Source organism: Hibiscus syriacus, unplaced genomic scaffold (assembly GCF_006381635.1).
Source record: "Hibiscus syriacus cultivar Baekdansim isolate YM2019G1 unplaced genomic scaffold, ASM638163v2 tig00110162_pilon, whole genome shotgun sequence".
Lineage (NCBI taxonomy): Eukaryota > Viridiplantae > Streptophyta > Magnoliopsida > Malvales > Malvaceae > Hibiscus > Hibiscus syriacus.
Genome location: NW_024062609.1, coordinates 720420 through 738533, shown reverse-complemented (window position 1 = coordinate 738533; position 18114 = coordinate 720420). Strand labels below are relative to the sequence as shown.

Sequence of the window (18114 nt, the reverse complement as noted above, 5' to 3'; positions counted from 1 at the left end):
AATCATCTATCACTGATTAATGTTAATGGTAGTCTTGAATCCTCTTTCTCACAAAAATGAAGTTATTTATCTAACCTAACTTTCAAAACTAAAAATAAATACATGAGATACATGTATGCAACAGAAGTTTTGATAATAAATACATGAGATACTGTACAAAAAATTAACATTAACACTATCTGATCTATTTACACAAGTAACAGTTAATCCATCACTTACTATTTAAAATCATTTCTAAGCTAGTCAGCTGAGCGTTGAAATATCCCTTTCACACCAAATAGAGTATAAAAATTCCGTCCAATCAAGCTTAAGAACAGTAACTCTATGAACTCTATACATTTTAAGTATCTCAAGGCAGATCTTGATAGAAAAGGGACAATCAGCAAATAAGTGATTGCGAGACTCTGCTCCTCCATTCAGAGTAAACATTGACTGTCAACTGACATATCCCGTTTCATCAGCCTATCTTTTGTACACAACTTGTTCAAGATAATCATCCAGGATTGACTGTAGCTTCACATGTAAAGTATCCCTTTTCTTTTCTAGAGATATTAATTTCCTCCCTATCCAACCTCATAAATAAATTTATGAGTCTTTTTTCAAAGAATGATACAAAACTAGCATTAAAATTAAACTTGTAAAACAAGTTCATTAGGTCAAGTCAAATCCACATGCTTTCACTCGATAGCTAGAACTAAAAGCATGGGGCTTTTGGCCGAAGGCTATAGATCACATTACTTGGTTCCGACTACACACGAGAAAATGACAAAACTATCGGTCCCATTCCGGTGGTATTTATTTTCATCTAGTGTGATAACAATGTCAAGAATCCCCAACAAAAGAGGTTGTGCTCCATAACCTTTAGAGGTGATACAACATTTAGGTTCGTCAACATTTCTCGAATTTATCCAATGGTATTTACTTATCCTAGTCCATGAGGGCATTTAGGTCATTTCAGAGCTCGAGAGTAATTTGGATCAATTTGAAGCTTAAGGGTATTTCGGTCATTTTAAATAATTCTGACATATGAAATACTTCCGGTAAACAAGTCTTTAAGTTTATTTTCCATAAATATAAATTATGGTATTTTCCATCTCTGAGGTCAAAAGCGATTATCAAGATTTTTCTGAACAGATAGGGTATTTTACAAGTGAATTAGAGGTTAACTTATATCAAGTATGATTTTTCAAGGTTATTTTCATTTTTTACAAGAATAATAAAAATTTAAGAATTTTGAGGTTAATCGAATTATCAAGAAATCATTGAAATTATTGGCCTTCTATTTCCTTAAACGAGTCATCTAACTTCCTATATGAGTCATTCAAGCCGTAAATAATACACTATTATTATTATTCAATATTCAGTACTAGTTTCAAAATAATCAATGATAAGCACTCAACCGAGACTATTATGCATCTGCGATTGAAGAGTACTATTATGCATCTTAGGCTAGTTTTGGTTTCTTTCCTCCGTTTCATACTTTAGCCAAAACCCAACCGAATTGGGTTGGAGGTTCGTAGGATGTATCGCAGTACACTCAAACATCTTCGACAGAACATGCAGTTGCAGGTGACTAGGACTATATCCTATATGGTCAACAAAATAACAGCCAAGTCGAAGCAGTTACAGCGATGATGGCGTCAAATGTCATAAATCCATCACCGTATTTCAAAAGTGGATCGTAGAGTGTGTTGGGTACACCTCCTCGGCAAGACGACGACGATCAAGGCATACGACCCTGGCGTACTCGACGACCCCCGTGACATTATCACTCAACCACTCCGTGTCATCGTCAAGAACTTAGAAGACATAGATAAATTTTCTTTGTAATTTTCATGTAAAATATTTTTTTACAATTAATTTACTTTGTATTTTGTAAAATTTAAATAAATTGATTTTTCTTTTAATTTTATTTTTTTTAAAATTATCCTCGGCCAAACTCGTCACCTCGAGTTCCAAATGCCCGTTGCTGCCCATCTGTCCATTGAATAAAGGTTAGTTTTTTTTTAATTCGAAGGAATTTATCACCTCGATGTGACGAGTTCCATCAAATATTTTTTTAATTTTCTAATTTTTTTTAAAATTTTTTAAAAATACTTTTTTAATGGACTCGTTACTTCGGCGTGATGAGTCATTATAATGTCATTAAAATAATAGCCCAGGTGAGACCCACTACCCGTGGACCATTAAAAAGTAATATCCCATGATGACGAGTTCCGTTTAGACGGTAGTAAATGTCGTATTTTGCCAAATAAATTTTGGGTAGGTCCAATACCCTAAATATTTTACCCTCATTGGCTATTAGGGCAAAAAAAAAAACGATGCACATATTGAGCTTGTGAAATTATGCTCAAACTAGTTTGCTTTCGAATTTAGATATATATATGATCATTTAAATGTAAAAATAATAATAAGCATATTCGTATTTAATGCATATTTTATTAAATTATTGTTTCACAGTATTACGACATGTTCTAAAGAATATAGCAATAGTCTTGTAATTACGAAGCTGCTCCCTGAAGCATATTACAAAGCAGGATTAACCTGTTCTCATTCAGAAACTGTGGGATGAAGATGATTTAAAATCGTGTTACGAAGATACTAAAACATAAAATTTGCACCATCTGAAAGCTAGTAAATGGTGGAATGACCATCCCCTCTTTGGCTGGGTCCAGAATAAGCTTGAACTACCTGCAATGTCTTGATTGAAGTAGGAGTAATTGGATGGTTGAGAGGCCTAAAGGCCCCCACCTCTGCTAATTGAAATAGGATGAGAACAATGACGCCAATGAAGATAGGATTCAAGGCAAAAATTACTATACGTCGAGAGATCTTCATCATGTCGTTGCTATTATATTACTAAACTGTAGTGGCTGCTGCCTGCGCTCCTACGGTATTGGAAGACTCCAAATTTTTGTTTGGTGGCTGGCTGGTCGATTCTTTGGGGGTATAAATAAGGGTAGACGCAACACGCAGGGCCTTGTCCTTTTCTGACCCTGTTGAAAAATGAAGAATGTTTGAAAATGTTATAATACTAATGTTTAGAGTAAGACGATTATTAAATGGTTATTATCATGGAACTTGTTTGTTCTTTTCTGGCCCTGCTGGTCTGCTCGATAAGTATTGCATGTGATCTGCTCACATTACACTTTCGGGTAAGACAAATCTACAATTACGGATATTTATGGAATTCCAGGTAATCAAAAGATTCATTACCATACTATATTGAAATCAAATAATATATATAATTTGAGCCCGTGACTAATCATGCAAGATGTCAACAGCTTGTGTATAGTCAGCTAAGTTTGGTAATGGTATAGAATGTTTGAAACTGCACGGGCTCGGCCATGTGTATCAATCCTTCAAATGCGGCACGGTCTGCTCTGCTGTTTCAGGCTTCTATAATCGTCTTTTGAAGGAATTACTGTTTTACTTTTGTTCTACAATAGGGGAAGGAATAAACAATAAACAATACTCAGCGTGGTTCACAAGGTTTGCGGAGAACGTTGAATGCTTCATTTGTTCACAGCCTATTGGTATAATAAGATTTTAGAATCAAATCAACTTAGACTGGAGGATTTTAAGATAAGGACATCAAGGCTCACGAGGAGTATATAGCCGTAAACAACATGCATAAACTTATTTTTCATTCATTTTTCGTTGAATTTAGTCCATAGTTTGTCCCAGTCGCTAAAAGTTATTTATAACTCTTGCCAAGTCATCAACATTTCATGACGAATATTTTTTTAAACTCCAATAAAAGATGATCTTAACAAGTTATATTTATTTAAAAACTTTATTAGATATATTTTGTTCTATTTTCTAAATATTTTTTGTGCATCCATATATATTTAATTTCTTAAAAAGGATGGGATACATTGATATTTAGTATTATAATATATTTAAAATTTCAATAAAATACATTAATGATCACTTAATATTGTTCAAATGAGTATTTTCCATAAATTTTTAAATTTTATAGAGTAATCGTTAAAATTTATTTAACTATTATAAAATATCACTGTAATATTATACAAGTTTTAATGATTATTTTATAATTTTTAAAAATTTATAAAATAATTATTTGAACATCATAATAACATCTAACATTTTTATAAAATAAATAATTTGAAAAAAAATGTAATGGAAAATAAAAGAAGAACCGCGTACTAGATGTAAAGACACGGTTGGATGTTCGGTAGTGTGTGAAGCCAAACTGGGTAGAACGTGGCCATGCACACAGAAAGCAAATAGGCTCACTTGGTTAGATTTACTTTATCTATCCGTTTTGTTTAAAATTTAAATATTTAAAATAATCATATTTAGTCATTGATAGAGTTGTTTAATTTTTTTTTATATTTTCTTTATTCATGAATTCTATATTTAATAGAAATATTTTACTTTTTCTTTCTTAGAGTATTTTATTATCTTCTTTATCTTAATCTTTTATTCCTATCGTTCCTAGATACAATTATAATTAGATTTAAAATTTATCAAATATTTAAATATTTACAGCCGAGTTTGTAAGGCTTGTAATTTTCTTATAAATTTCGATACTTCTTACCTTCTTCCCCGTGACATCATGTTGTGTATATGTTAATATGCAGCAAAGGTGGGTTTTTCTACTCAAATAATATTAGGGTAAAATATATAATTTTTCATTGAATTTTACTCTCTTTTTTCTATTCACTTACTGTATTTTTAATTTTTTTATTTTATTTACTGAACTTCTAAATTATTCTTGTTTTGATCACTTTGAATTGTTATTATTATTTTGATATGATGTGTCATTTTTATTATTGTTTAATATAAAAATAATTGAAAATATAAAAGATAAATAGAAGATAGTCGTCCACTGTTCGTCGACGTTGGAAGCCACCATCGACGGTCTTAGATGGTGTCCGCTCAGTCCCAAATAGGAATGACAACAGGTCGGGTTGGGTCGAGTTTTTCTTCAACTTGACTCGACCTGAAAAAATATATACCCTCTATATGAATCCGACCTGACCCGACTCGAAAAATATATACCCTCCACCCGACTCTAACCTGACCCGAGTTTTTATAGTATAAACCCGATCCAACCCGACCATACCCAATATAAAATAATGATTTAATTTAAAAACAATAGATAGAGGGGTATTATAGAAATCATCAATAAATTTGTTTGAAGAAATTACACTATTACTTCGAGTCGGGTTGGGACGGAGTTTTTTCATCCTTCACTAGAACCTAACCCAAACTTTATTTTTTTAAAAATCTGACCCTATCTTATCAAATCAGTTTAAAATCCATCAGTTTAGAGTTAAATTGTCATCTTTAGTCTCAAATTTCATTGGCCGCTTCATCTTGACCTATTGAGTCCGAATTTAACCTATATTTTATCGAAACATGCTCCGAATCCAATCAAAAATGAGAAAACCGAAATATCGATCGTCGTTGAAAATCGTAGATGGTGGTCATTTGATCTAGGATTTCATGGATCACTTCACCTCGACCTTGTAGGTTCGAATCCGACCTCCATTTTGTCAGAACATACTATGAAGACCACGAATAAGAGATCAAAAGTGAGTAAATCAAAACATTTCAATCGATATTCACGAGTTTTGAGACATTTTCAGGTGAAATAATCACCAAATTCGAACTCATGGGGTTTAGGCGAATCAACCTATGGAATTTGGGCCGAACGATTACTAGTTCTAAAGGTTGACGGTGGGCGGTGATTATTTTATATTATTTTATATTTTAATAATAAAAAATGTCATGTCATACCAAAATAATAATTAAATAATTTAGAGTGATCAAAATAGGAGCAATTCGAAAATTCAATTAGTTAATTGGAAAAATTAAAAATACAATGATTGAAATAGGAAAGAGAATAAAATTCAATGAAGAATGATGTAATTTACATATATTATTATTATTATTAATTATTTGATAAAAAATGTAAAAATATACTTATAAAATGATGCTTATTTTTATTCAGTGTCCTATGTTAACAAAATTAATATGTTCTTAATTTTAACAAAATTAATATGCTTGTTTTTAATTTTATATACATATAAACTATCAATATAAATATTATATACTTTTACATCATACTTGTACACATATTAAATATGATTTTATTATATAGAATCATATCATCAATAATTATATAAAGTATTATTTTTCTATTAGTCGAGATTTAATAATTTTGTATCTAAATATAATTATAAATTATTATAAATTATTCACATCAAGATACACATTTAATCATATTTTAAATAATTTTTAATATTAAGTTATACATAACTTATAATAATAATATGGGTAAAAACTTGTGAATATCCACAACATTTTTAAACAAAATAATTATATAGTAGCTTAGTAGATCTTTGCATTGACCCGCAAAAAAAAAAAAAGAAGTAAACCCAATTTTTTTAAAATATAGTTATAGTAAAGGTTAGAGGACGGAGAGAAAGGCGGAGTCAAAGAATCCCCTGTCAAAAGGACCCACTTCCGCAAAGCTCCTCGTCGTCCTCATCAAGCAAGATCCTTTTCTATATATAGACAGAGCGATAGCTAGCACTGCCACACCAATATTTCAACGACTAAAGATTACCCAATTCAAAGCAATTTAAGGAGCATTTGTTGTGTTAAAGAAGATCAAGAACAACTAGCTCAACATCTTTCATTCATCAATGAAGCGTGTCCTCTTTGTGCTGGGTCTATTGGCGTTGCTGGTTTCAATACAGCTACATGCTGTCCATGGGCGAGCCCTTCGTTCAACCAAGACGGGGGGAAATGTGGTTGTTCCGGTAAGGCAAGGAGAAGGGGGAGCTGATGATAAGGCGTTGCCGGTGGGTGTTCCTTCGTCCAAGCGAATGGCTTTTAGATTAGCCTCGGGACCAAGCAGGAAAGGTCCTGGACATTAATCTTAATGCATATTATCGGGGACTCGTTTTTTCTTTCCCCCAGGTGGAAGCCTTCCACTTGATGCACAGATTAGTAAACTACAGCTCTTGTTTTCCTCTTTAAGCTCCGTCAGGGTCAACAGAAGATTTGTTTTCCCATTCGTTTAAGAAAATAAGTTTTTTATTGTATTTGTAATTTGACAGTATAGGTAGTGACTAGTGATACACTTTTGATCAGAATTAGGATAATCTGTATACTTTTTTATAGTGAAAAGATGGAAACTATATTCTTTTTGATGACGAAGAATTGATTGATGATGTGCTTTAAGCTTTGTATGATTGTCTACAACTTCTCTTTCTTTTTCCCTCCAAGAAAGTAAGAAGAAGTCATCGTAGAGGTGATCTAAACACATCTGAAAAGCAAGAACATTGGGGATCTAATAATGCGATCTAAATCAATTACCAAACCCCGAAAAACACAAGCTTAAAAAGAAAAGCACGGATATTGCTTTGTCCTTGCCGATGTGTTACTCTGTCGACTATTGCCTGCCTGCCTCCGTTGATATTGATAAACGATAATGTTAACAACCCCGTCGTAAGAGCTGAGCTTGAGATGGATCACAGATTAAGAACACCGTCAATAAGGACTTTAGATTTCCAATGTTATATACCCTGTGAAGGAAACAACTAATCTATGAATTCTTTTATTTACTTGTATGTTTGTATCATGTTCGTATTCATCCTATTCTTTTCATTGTGAAATTTAGTTGAAATATTTTCCAAGTATTTTGGTCAAAATAAAATTGCTTTAAGCTTTCGGCTTTGTTTTTGCTTAATGTTGTCAAATACTGTCACCTAACTCTGGCAAGGCAACACCGCCTTCTTCTGTCCTTTTGTGGATGAGGATGTGTGAAATGTGCACCAATAATATAAGCAAATGCCACATTCCTAGTCAAATATTCGATTCTGAAAGTCATCAAATTGTTAGGAAAGCTGGTGGAAGTTTTGAAAATTGAATTTCAAATGTTACTATCATGGTTATCAAAACCGGACCGGATCGGCGGTTCAACCGGTTGAACCGTGAACCGGTGGCCTGTCCGGTCCGATTATCTCACATAATCGGTCTAGCAATAAACCGACTGAAAATCGGTAAAACTGGGGTGAACCGGCTGAAAACTGATTTGAACCACCGGTTCACATTTTTTCTTTTAAAAAAAAATTAAACCAAACAACGTCGTTTGTTCAACGAGCCAAGTCACATTCGAGTATTGCTGAGCTCGACTCGAACTCGAAAACTTTAAAAGTAAGCTCAACTCGATACAAAAACTCACGAGCTAAAAATTATCAAGTTCAACTTGAACTCAAAATATAATATTAAAACTTGAACTCGAAAAGGCTCGAACTCAAAAAAAATTAGAAGTTCGATTGAAGCCTAAAATTTGAGCTCAATTGAAGCGAAAGAATAGTTCACTTTGTGCTCACTAAAAGGCTCCATGATTTTGAATGTCAAATTACCTCTATTATTTATAGAAGTAAGTTGGGATGCTCTTCTATGTTTCTTAGCCATGTGCGATTTTTTTTAAAAAAAAAAAAAATTAAACCAAATGACATCATTTGTTATGATTTTTTAAGCCTCAATTTTATTTTTTTGATTATAGTTATATAATTATATTTATTATTTAATATATTTTACCTTAAATATTATGTTGTAGTTGATTTGAATCATTTTGTTTCACTTGATTTTATGGTTTTTAATTTATATATGTTATGACTTATGATATTATTATACCTTTTAATATTGTAAACTTAAAAAAATGTTACATATATATTAATATTGTTTTGAATATTATGTAAAATTAAAAAAAATTATTTTATATAAAATCCGGTTCAATCGCAGTTGAACCTAGTTGAACCAGTAAATCAGTACCTTCACCGGTTCAATGTCTAATCCGGTTTTAAAAACATTGGTTACTATATGCATTCGCCCAAAACTCAGCAATTTAAGTAGCTACGAAATACTCTTTTTTGACACCCTGCAAATGAAAACAAAGTGGAACACATCTGCCACTTCACTTCCAAAGCTTCTTTTTCGCTACGAAGGCAAATGTTCAATTAGACCACTTATTCTGCCCTAGTATACTCAGGGATGGACCTGGGGAGCGGGTGGGATGGTTGCCCTCTAAAAATCTAAAATTGTCATATATTTTAGATTTTTTTATGTATTTTCTATTGAAATATGTTTTCGTCCCCCGCCCAAATTTTATAAGTTCAAGTTCGCACCCACTTACTTAAGATCATGCGTCCGTCCCTAAGTATACTCGTTTTTAAACAGCGAAAATAACGCCTCTGGGAGTATGTGGAAAACATGAGCTCCAAAAGGTAGAATCCAAGCCATTTTTTCCATGCCATGCCAAAATAACTATATGTTGCACAATCGTAAATGATATTCCCCGCATGCATCATGCAACAATCGAACAACTTTCAAGTTATTCATCTCTATTATGGTTTTCCTTATACCCAAATTCCATGCACAACACAATCTTTTATAAACTCCCCAAAATTCCAACTTAATAACGGTGCAACAGCCTATACTTTTCAAGAATCCCAACATCCATTGACCCTTGTTATCTCGAATCACCCTACCACACGACGTTAGATCAACATTTAACCTTTTCGTCTCATCCGTGTTGATTTTAACCCTTTCCATCGGTGGTGGTTCCCATTTGGTATTATGATCAGCTTTCATATTGCACCGGATTATTTATGTTAAGGTTCGAGTAAAGAACTCCAGCTAATGCACGTTGAATCGTTTCTTCCATATTCTGTGATTAACTTTTATGTGGTACATAAATGAATAGATCAATTATTATATAAGTTTTGAATAGTTTTTCAAAAACTAATTCTCACAAATTTAAATTTAAATTTAAATTTATTAATAAAAACTCAAGTATATATATATATATATATATTTGTTCAAATTAAACAACATTAAGTTGCTAAAATTACCGAATGAAATTATTTTATTAACCCATACACTAGAACATGAGAAAAAAATAATTTTGTTACAAAATTATTAAGAATATTTTAGCCTTCGTACCACTGTTTAAGGAACAAAATTCTCCGAGCAAAAACATTCAGAAAAGGAGAACAGCAACCAAACAAAACAATGGTAAATTATCGGGAAAATTTTGAAACAAAAAATCCCGTACTCTTTTAACAAGTTTCCCCAAAATGAGTTGCTGGGAAAGCACTTGCATGGAGCTCAATCCTCAAGCCCCACAAAGTCCTAGCAAGCAAGAAACTGGGAATAGTCTCAACTCAAAAACCCAACCATGGTGGGAGAGGGAATACGGTCAGTTGGACTAGAGCTATTTGCGCAAGCCAAATGAAAGTGCACAGCAGACAAGGAAAACTGTCTGATATCGAACTTCAAAGTTCAATCTAGTTAGTTTATAAAGTTATTTTTAAAATATGGCATCCATAATTCAAATTCTTTTGTTTTCCAAACTTACACAACTTTTTCTATATGCATGAAAAAAACTCCAACAATAGGTGAATGCAACACAAAGTTTATGAGAACGGAAGCTCACAACTGTCAAGCAATCACCAGATGGAAATGAAGCATGATAAAAACAAGGTTTAAATATTGATTATTTCATTTACCTTTGAAAATGAAGTCGGATGATATCCACCTACAATTCAAACATCAAAAGAGAATACAGGATCCAATGGCATTAACAACATAAAATATCATCCAATCAAGATGCTAGCTGGAGGTATGGGATAGAGAATGCCACCAGAAATTCGACTATGTTGCAATGCAATGCAATGCTTAAGCTACGACAAGAATCGGAAATAATAGTTGAGAGGAAGGCTTGAAGCTGTCAGAGAAATCAACTAATGCACTACCTATCATGTTCATAAAAAGATTCAGTGTCATAAAAAGGAAATATCTACCTATCATGTTCATACAGAAAAGGGATAGGTCGTTCAAATTCAAGCATGTATCTACCTCATTCAGATCAACTGGATGTTTATATTACAAAGAGATAAGTTCATAAGAATGCATTTCCAGTGAATATCTACTCTTTCTCTATAGCACCAATACTATCCCTTGCCTACTGGACTCTAATTCACAGCAGAAATCCCCTATAATTTCATATCTTGATGACTATAATGAATCCAAGAATCCCTTCAGATGCAAATTAACTTTCCAAATCAACAATTATTCCAGCAACCCCCGGGGCCAAAAAATAGAATAAAAATGAATTGAAGAAATGACCTAAATAAAATGCAGATACCTATTCCGCTTAGAAATCCTACATCTAAACTCATACATGATTTTCAACTGGATCACTCCTGATTCCATAATGTTCTGCAAGTTCAGAACAACAGATGTCTAATTCCTATGAAACTAATGACTGAATTTGTTGAAACGGGGGATGAAACACACACTGTAATAAAGTCACAGAATGCTGAAATGCTGATGAGCTATAATGAATACATAATATCAATGAATAACAATTCAAGCACCCTTCATTTTGCACTGTATTAATGAACAAAGCAAGGATCCATCAAGATTACAGGAAACACAGAAAAAACAAAAAACGCAAGATACTGACAGATATTATTAATTTATTATCATGCTATATAAGCAATTAAGTATCTCGCAATGATCATGGTATATAAGCAAGCAAGCAAGCATCCCGCAATAGTTAATAGTCCGTACAAAACAGATCTAATAAACCCTAGCAATACCCATTATCAAGCTAAACAACAAAGAGGACCCTAAAGAGACGAGAGTGTTCAAACTCAATCCTCGTCCTTGACCGAGAAGGACGAATTCTCCTCAGAAACCGCAGTTCCCACGTTATTCGAGTCTGCCTCTGCCGAACCTGAGGGAGTAGAGTCAGCGGCAGTTCGAGCTTTGACAGCATCGAGCATACGCTTGCTGATTTCCTTGGAATACACCTGGAGAATCTCAATGCCATCCTCGTCAGTGGAAAACGATGCCTCGGCAACCGAAAAAGCCTCCTCCTCGATCAACTTGGCCACGGCGCAAGCCTCTTCCTTAGGGATCGTTCCATAGCGTTTGGAAAGGACGGATTCGGACGACAGCGTCTCCACAAGACGGTTGAGGACAGCGACACGTGTTCGTTGGGTGGGTGGCCAAATTTTAAAGGTGAGGTTGCTAAGCTTGGCGGCGGTGTCGTCTACTTGGGTTTGCGTTGCCGCAGTAGAGTCGTTAGCAGTCGGGGATTCGGGGTCAGCCATTTCTTTGGGAGGGGGAAATCAGAAATGTTTGTTAATGATGGTACATTTGAGGGAAGGAGGAAAGAAATGTGGGTTGACTTGGGCCGATGTAGGTTGAAATGAAAGGGACACACCAATTTTACTTAAATCTGCATCTGCTCCAAATGGAATACTTTTCAATTACTAAAACACTTCAAATTTCTGCATTTACTTTGTTGTTTAGGTGTTTGTGATTTGGTTGTCAGCAAATCAATTTTTGATTTTCGATTAAGGCAGGCAATGGAATGGGCAGCCTCTTATCCCTGAAGAAGCACCCTTATCTTGCTCAAAACTCGAACCCAACTCAGCTGCCAAGTGGTAACAACTTAAGCCCCATGGGCTTACTTCGCAACAAACGACCTTCTCCCACAAACCCATTTTACTGTCCCCTCTGATTTGGAACTTAAGCAGGTTCCAACGTTCCCACAATTTTCTTGTTTAAAAAAAAGCTAAACTGAGAAGCTTTACCTATGTTGAAGGCCCATTTACTGGTTGTAGATATTTATTTTTATTCGGGTCTAAACATTTTATGTTATTATTATTATTATTTATTATTTTACAGATTACAGAGCCCACACATTGAAGCCCTTATGTACAAAACCCTAATGACCTAGAACATAAACTAGTTTGGTTAACCCTAAGCCATCAACAGTAGTTGTTGATGTTCACTGCCAATGAGCCTCCAGTCGCTAATGAAGTTGCACCGCCACCACTTCAATTGAAGCCACTCTCGTCACCATTAATACCAGTCACTGTGCCATCGTCAACCCTACGACCCAATTCGACCAAATCAATTAAAATAAAAACAGAATCAACTTACCCTATGTCAAACTCATACCCTTTTTTCTAACAACCCTTACCAAACACCAAGCAACCATTGTTTTAAGAGAAAATAACATCAGTGACCAAAAATGCCTTATAATATACGATTTTAACCAACTTTTTTTGGATTTTCCAAAATGACCAACTAAATCGCAATGCGATCGATAATTCGCAACGCGATTCTGACTATCGCATTGCGATTTTCCAAATTCGCATTGCGCTTTTCCTAATTCGCATTGCGCTTTTCCTAATTCGCAATGCGAATACGTAAATCGCAACGCGAATTTGGAAAATCGCAATGCGATTACGTACATCGCAATGCGAATACGTAAATCGCAACGCGAATTTGGAAAATCGCAATGCGATTACGTAAATCGCAATGCGAATACGTAAATCGCAACGCGAATTTGGAAAATCGTAATGCGAATATGTAAATCGCAATGCATTCGCAATGCGAATACGTAAATCGCAACGCGAATTTGGAATATCGCAATGCGAATACGTAAATCGCAATACGAATATGTAAATCGCAATACGAATACGTAAATCGCAACGCGAATCTGACTATCGCAACGAGATTCTGACTATCGTAATACTGAATTTCAAATTCGCAACTCGATTTCTGAATTCGCAACAGGTTTTAGTTTCGCAACACAAATGTTTTGGGTATATAACTACGCAGCAGCAACAACTCATAACCAAAATCCCTAAATCACAACTCATTCCATCTCCATCTATCACTCTCTCCGGCAACATCCGTTCCTATATCCAACGACATCCTTCCCCATCCGGCAACATATTTTAGTTTCGCAGCTCGTTTGTTTAGTAAATTAATTTACAATAATGAAATCATCTAATGTTGATCATGTTTGGATAGATTTGTGTTTTGGAGGGTCATGGGAGAATGTTCATGGTGTTTTACAATATATGCCTTTACCCATGAATCTTCAACTAAAACTGTCATTAAAAAAGTTAACTTATGAAACTCTAATGTTACGTGTTGCAAATAAATTGAATTTAGAGCCCCTAAGTGGATTTAGGCTATCTTATCAGAGAAATGGTAAAGTTTATTTGTTAACCGACAATGAAGATGTTGAACGATTCATTGCTTACATTAGTGTTTTAAGTGATGATGTTACATTGTATGTTGTTGAACCTAGAAGTAGTGAAGTTGGGTCAGTAGCGGGTAGTAATCAACTAAGTTTTTCAACCCCAGTTTATGGTGCTCAGAATTTAATGGTTCCACCACAATTTCATCACCAAGCAAATATTGTTTCACCACATTTCCAATACCAAACACAATCTCAAAACCCACAACCTTTCCCTAATCCAAATCCCAATTAACTTTCAGCACCAAATTCCGGTTTTCGTATTGACCAGTTAGACGATGATGAGCCAACAGAAAAAATTGTGAGTACTAGTCAGTATTCGAAATTTGATCTTGGTCAATACCCGGACTTTGATCTTGGTCAATACTCGGATTTTGATGATTTTTCAGAAGAAGAAACAGACCCTGCGTGTAATGATTTTGATATTGGTCAATACCCGAATTTTGATGATGAAACAGTCGTTGCCGAGGAAGATGTTGTTGATGATAATGAGGAGGAAGTTACGACTGTAAATGAACATGTTGAACATCTATTCTGTAATTCATATAACACTGAAGAAGAAAAAGAAGAAGAAGAAATCCCCAAAGAAAAGTCCCCGAAGAAAATGCCACGGGAGTATAACTGGAATATGCCAGAATTACTTCAGATACCGGAAGAAGAGTTGGTAAAGATAGCAGTTGATTGTTACACAAAAATTATTCGAATCAAGAAAGATGAATGTTTTGATACAAAGGAAGACTTGAAGATAGCTTTGTATACGAAATGTGTGGAAGATGGCTATCAACTAAAAGTTAACAAATCAAGCAAAGATCGTTTCGAAACAAGGTGTATGATTAACAAAAACTGTACGTGGCGTATGATTGCAAAGAGGATAAAAGATTGCGAAATGTTTCAAGTTAGGAATTTTATTGATAAACATACATGTTCAAGAACCCAAGTTTTTCCTCACCATAGACAGGCAAACAAAAAAGTGTTGGGTGGTTTTATGGCTGAGTTAATATTTTTGAATGGCAGGGTATATCGGGGACATGAAATTATGACTGACATGAATGCTCGGTTCAAGATTAGTATCTCATATTCTCAAGCTTGGAGAGCCAAATGTTATGCCTTGGAATTGTTGAGAGGGTCGCCAGAAGCATCGTTTGCCCAACTGTCGGCTTATTGCCACAATTTAAAGCTGAAAAATCCTGGGTCGGTAACTCATATCAAAACAGATAGAGATGGACGCTTTGAGTTGCTGTTTATCGCCATTGGTGCTGCGGTTAGTAAACCAATATAATTTTGTTGACTCATTTTTGTTAGTTACATGCATTTCACATTTAAATGATTATATTTCTTGTGTATATGATTTTGTAGATTCGTTCGTTTATTAATTGCATGCACCCAGTTATTATAGTTGACGGAGCACATTTAAAAGGTCGATACCTTGGAGTAAACTTATTAGCAGTAGCCATGGATGCTAACAATGGGATACTGCCAATAGCTTGCGGGGTTGGCAAATCTAAAACCTCTGATTCATGGACATGGTTTATGGGGCATCTTAGGGATTGCATAGGTCCTATTAGCAATCTGAAAATCATATCCGATAGGGCAAACTCAATTGACAACGCTGTTAGAAGGTGTTTTCCAGATGTTTTTCATGGACTTTGTGGTGTTCATTTGTATAGAAATCTAAAATCAAGGTTTGTTGGTATAAAAAATCACAAATGGACATACTGGAAGGTTGTAAAAGCTTATCGGGAAGTGGATTTTAATAAGCATATAAACTATTTAAGACGTGTTTTGCCTCAGTGTGCTCAAACACTAGAAGATGTTGGGTTTGAAAGATGGTCAAGAGTACATCAACTTGGAGCAAGATATGGTTTCATGACGTCTAATAGTGCAGAATAAATCAACGCTCTAAGTCGTCATTCCCGGAAATTACCCATTACTATGTTAATGGAGTTTTTTCGAGCCTCTATTCAACAGTGGTACAACAAGAAAAGAAACCATGCATGTATTATTTCTTTAAATTCGTAACTTATCATATATTTTACTAAGTATTATTTATTTAAATTTACAGGAACATTGGAACATCGTGTTACACCATGGACTGAAAAAAAGATAACGAAACGTGTTGTGAAGTCAACGTCATGGAGAGTTGAACCATGTTCAAACACTTTGTTTGAAGTACTGGATAATAACTTAAATGGGCTTGTCGATCTAAATGCAAAGACGTGTAGTTGTATGAAATGAAAACAGCTGGTTATCTGTGTGGCCATGTTATAAAAGTTTCTCTTTATCTAAACCAAGATGATTCAAGCGCATACGTTATGGATTGCTACACTACAGAAGTATATCGACAGACTTGTGCCGAGATTGTCTACCCTATTCCACATCCTTCTGAGTGGGACATACCAGATTACTTACAAACAGTTTTGCCACCAGCCATGGACAGAAGGCTACCTGGCCGACCAAAAAGTCACGATCGTAAACCGTCTAAGGGTGAAGAGAAGAAGAGATCGACATGTAGTCGGTGCAAGAAAAGTGGTCATACAAGGTTGACATGTGGATCACCAGTGCCATCACAATCATATTTTCCTCTACCAAAATATGGATCCTCATAAAAATCCCAATCACAACCGGCTTCACCTTTTGGGACTGTTAACTTAGGTGATTTTTAAATGCAAACGTTGTATTATGTGTGAACTTTTAACATTTTCAGTTAGGCATGTATTAGTAACTTGAGTTTGAACATTGCTATGATATGTTCAGTTGTTATCACTTATTAGACATTCATTTGGCTATCGCAACGTGAATATGACTATCGCAACACGGAAATGACTATCGCAACGCGAAATTGACTATCGCAACGCGGAATTGACTATCGCAACGCGGAAATGACTATCGCAACGCGGAAATGACTATCGCAACGAGAGAATCGCAATGCTAAATGAAAATCGCAACGAGTGAATCGCAATGCGAAAATGAAAATCGCAATGCGAAATCAACAAATAAACTATTACATTTCAATCAATTAAACAAGCACAAATAATAATTATGTACACATCAATTAAACAAATCAACATTTACAAATCATCTTTTACAAATCAATTAAACAATCAAAAAATAATAATAATAATGAATTATTTCCTCATCAATTATTGAATCAACTTTTGCACTCATACATCCATTTCACGCAGCTCGCTTCAGGATTAACCTGCAGAAACCAAACATTGAATCAACAACACTTTCTACACATCTAAAACCTACAAACAACAAATTATTGAATTCTAGCTACTTAACCAAACATTTTCAAACCAAAAAGAGTATATATGTTTAACAACACTTGCATTTGACTTACAAATTGTTTATGGACATTTTCATAACGCGGATGCAGGTAGGCAACGTCTCGCATATATCGCTCTATCCATAAAATGCCGAAACCACAAGCCTACTGCACCTCTATCTCTATCGGTGGGAGGTAGAAACTGTGTACTTCCTGTCGTCAAATGCTCCAAGCACATGCATACGAGAGGACCACAATCCCCTCTGGCTTCCTTCGTTTATTGTGGCGCGGTCTCGTCTCTGATAACTGTAACATTGAACTTCTTTGGCTTCTTGTTTCCAGACTTAGTCCAATAATTAATTGCATCCAAGAATTTAGCCAAATGAGAGCTCCATCCTTTAATAATATCTCTCAAATCAGACAATGATATGTAATTTATCATGTTGTCATATACTATTGTCTTTAGGGATGGGAGCTAAAGCTCGACGAGAAGCCAATGAGTACGGTCCAAAACAGGGATAAACACCTGCATCGAAATGTAATAATTCAAATTGCGCACTTATTTATGAACACCTTTAAAATATGTAAACAAATATACTAACCTTATCGACCTCCCACCATGCAGGATAAAGTTTAGCTTATCCATTAGCCAACACATATGATTCATGTCGTTGATTCTTCAAGTGAACTACGTGAAAAGATGTCGGCATAATTGTATATCGCGTTGTTT

The 18114-nt window shown here is 34.7% G+C and overlaps 1 protein-coding gene and 1 long non-coding RNA gene across 2 annotated transcripts in view; one reads left to right on the top strand and one right to left on the bottom strand.

The window, feature by feature from the left end:
* LOC120216615 overlaps positions 1-7189 on the top strand; it is a 28165-nt gene extending 20976 nt beyond the window's left edge. Inside the window, exon 3 of the long non-coding RNA XR_005525067.1 lies at positions 6642-7189. This is a non-coding gene — a long non-coding RNA (uncharacterized LOC120216615). The remainder of the gene's footprint in view (positions 1-6641) is intronic.
* Positions 7190-11544: 4355 nt separating this feature from the next.
* Positions 11545-12287, bottom strand: LOC120216549 (WPP domain-containing protein 2-like). The gene has a single exon (XM_039213926.1). The coding sequence runs from the start codon at positions 12165-12167 to the stop codon at positions 11706-11708; it is 462 nt and encodes a 153-aa protein (XP_039069857.1). The 5' UTR covers positions 12168-12287; the 3' UTR covers positions 11545-11705.
* Between the last annotated feature and the right edge of the window lie 5827 nt (positions 12288-18114).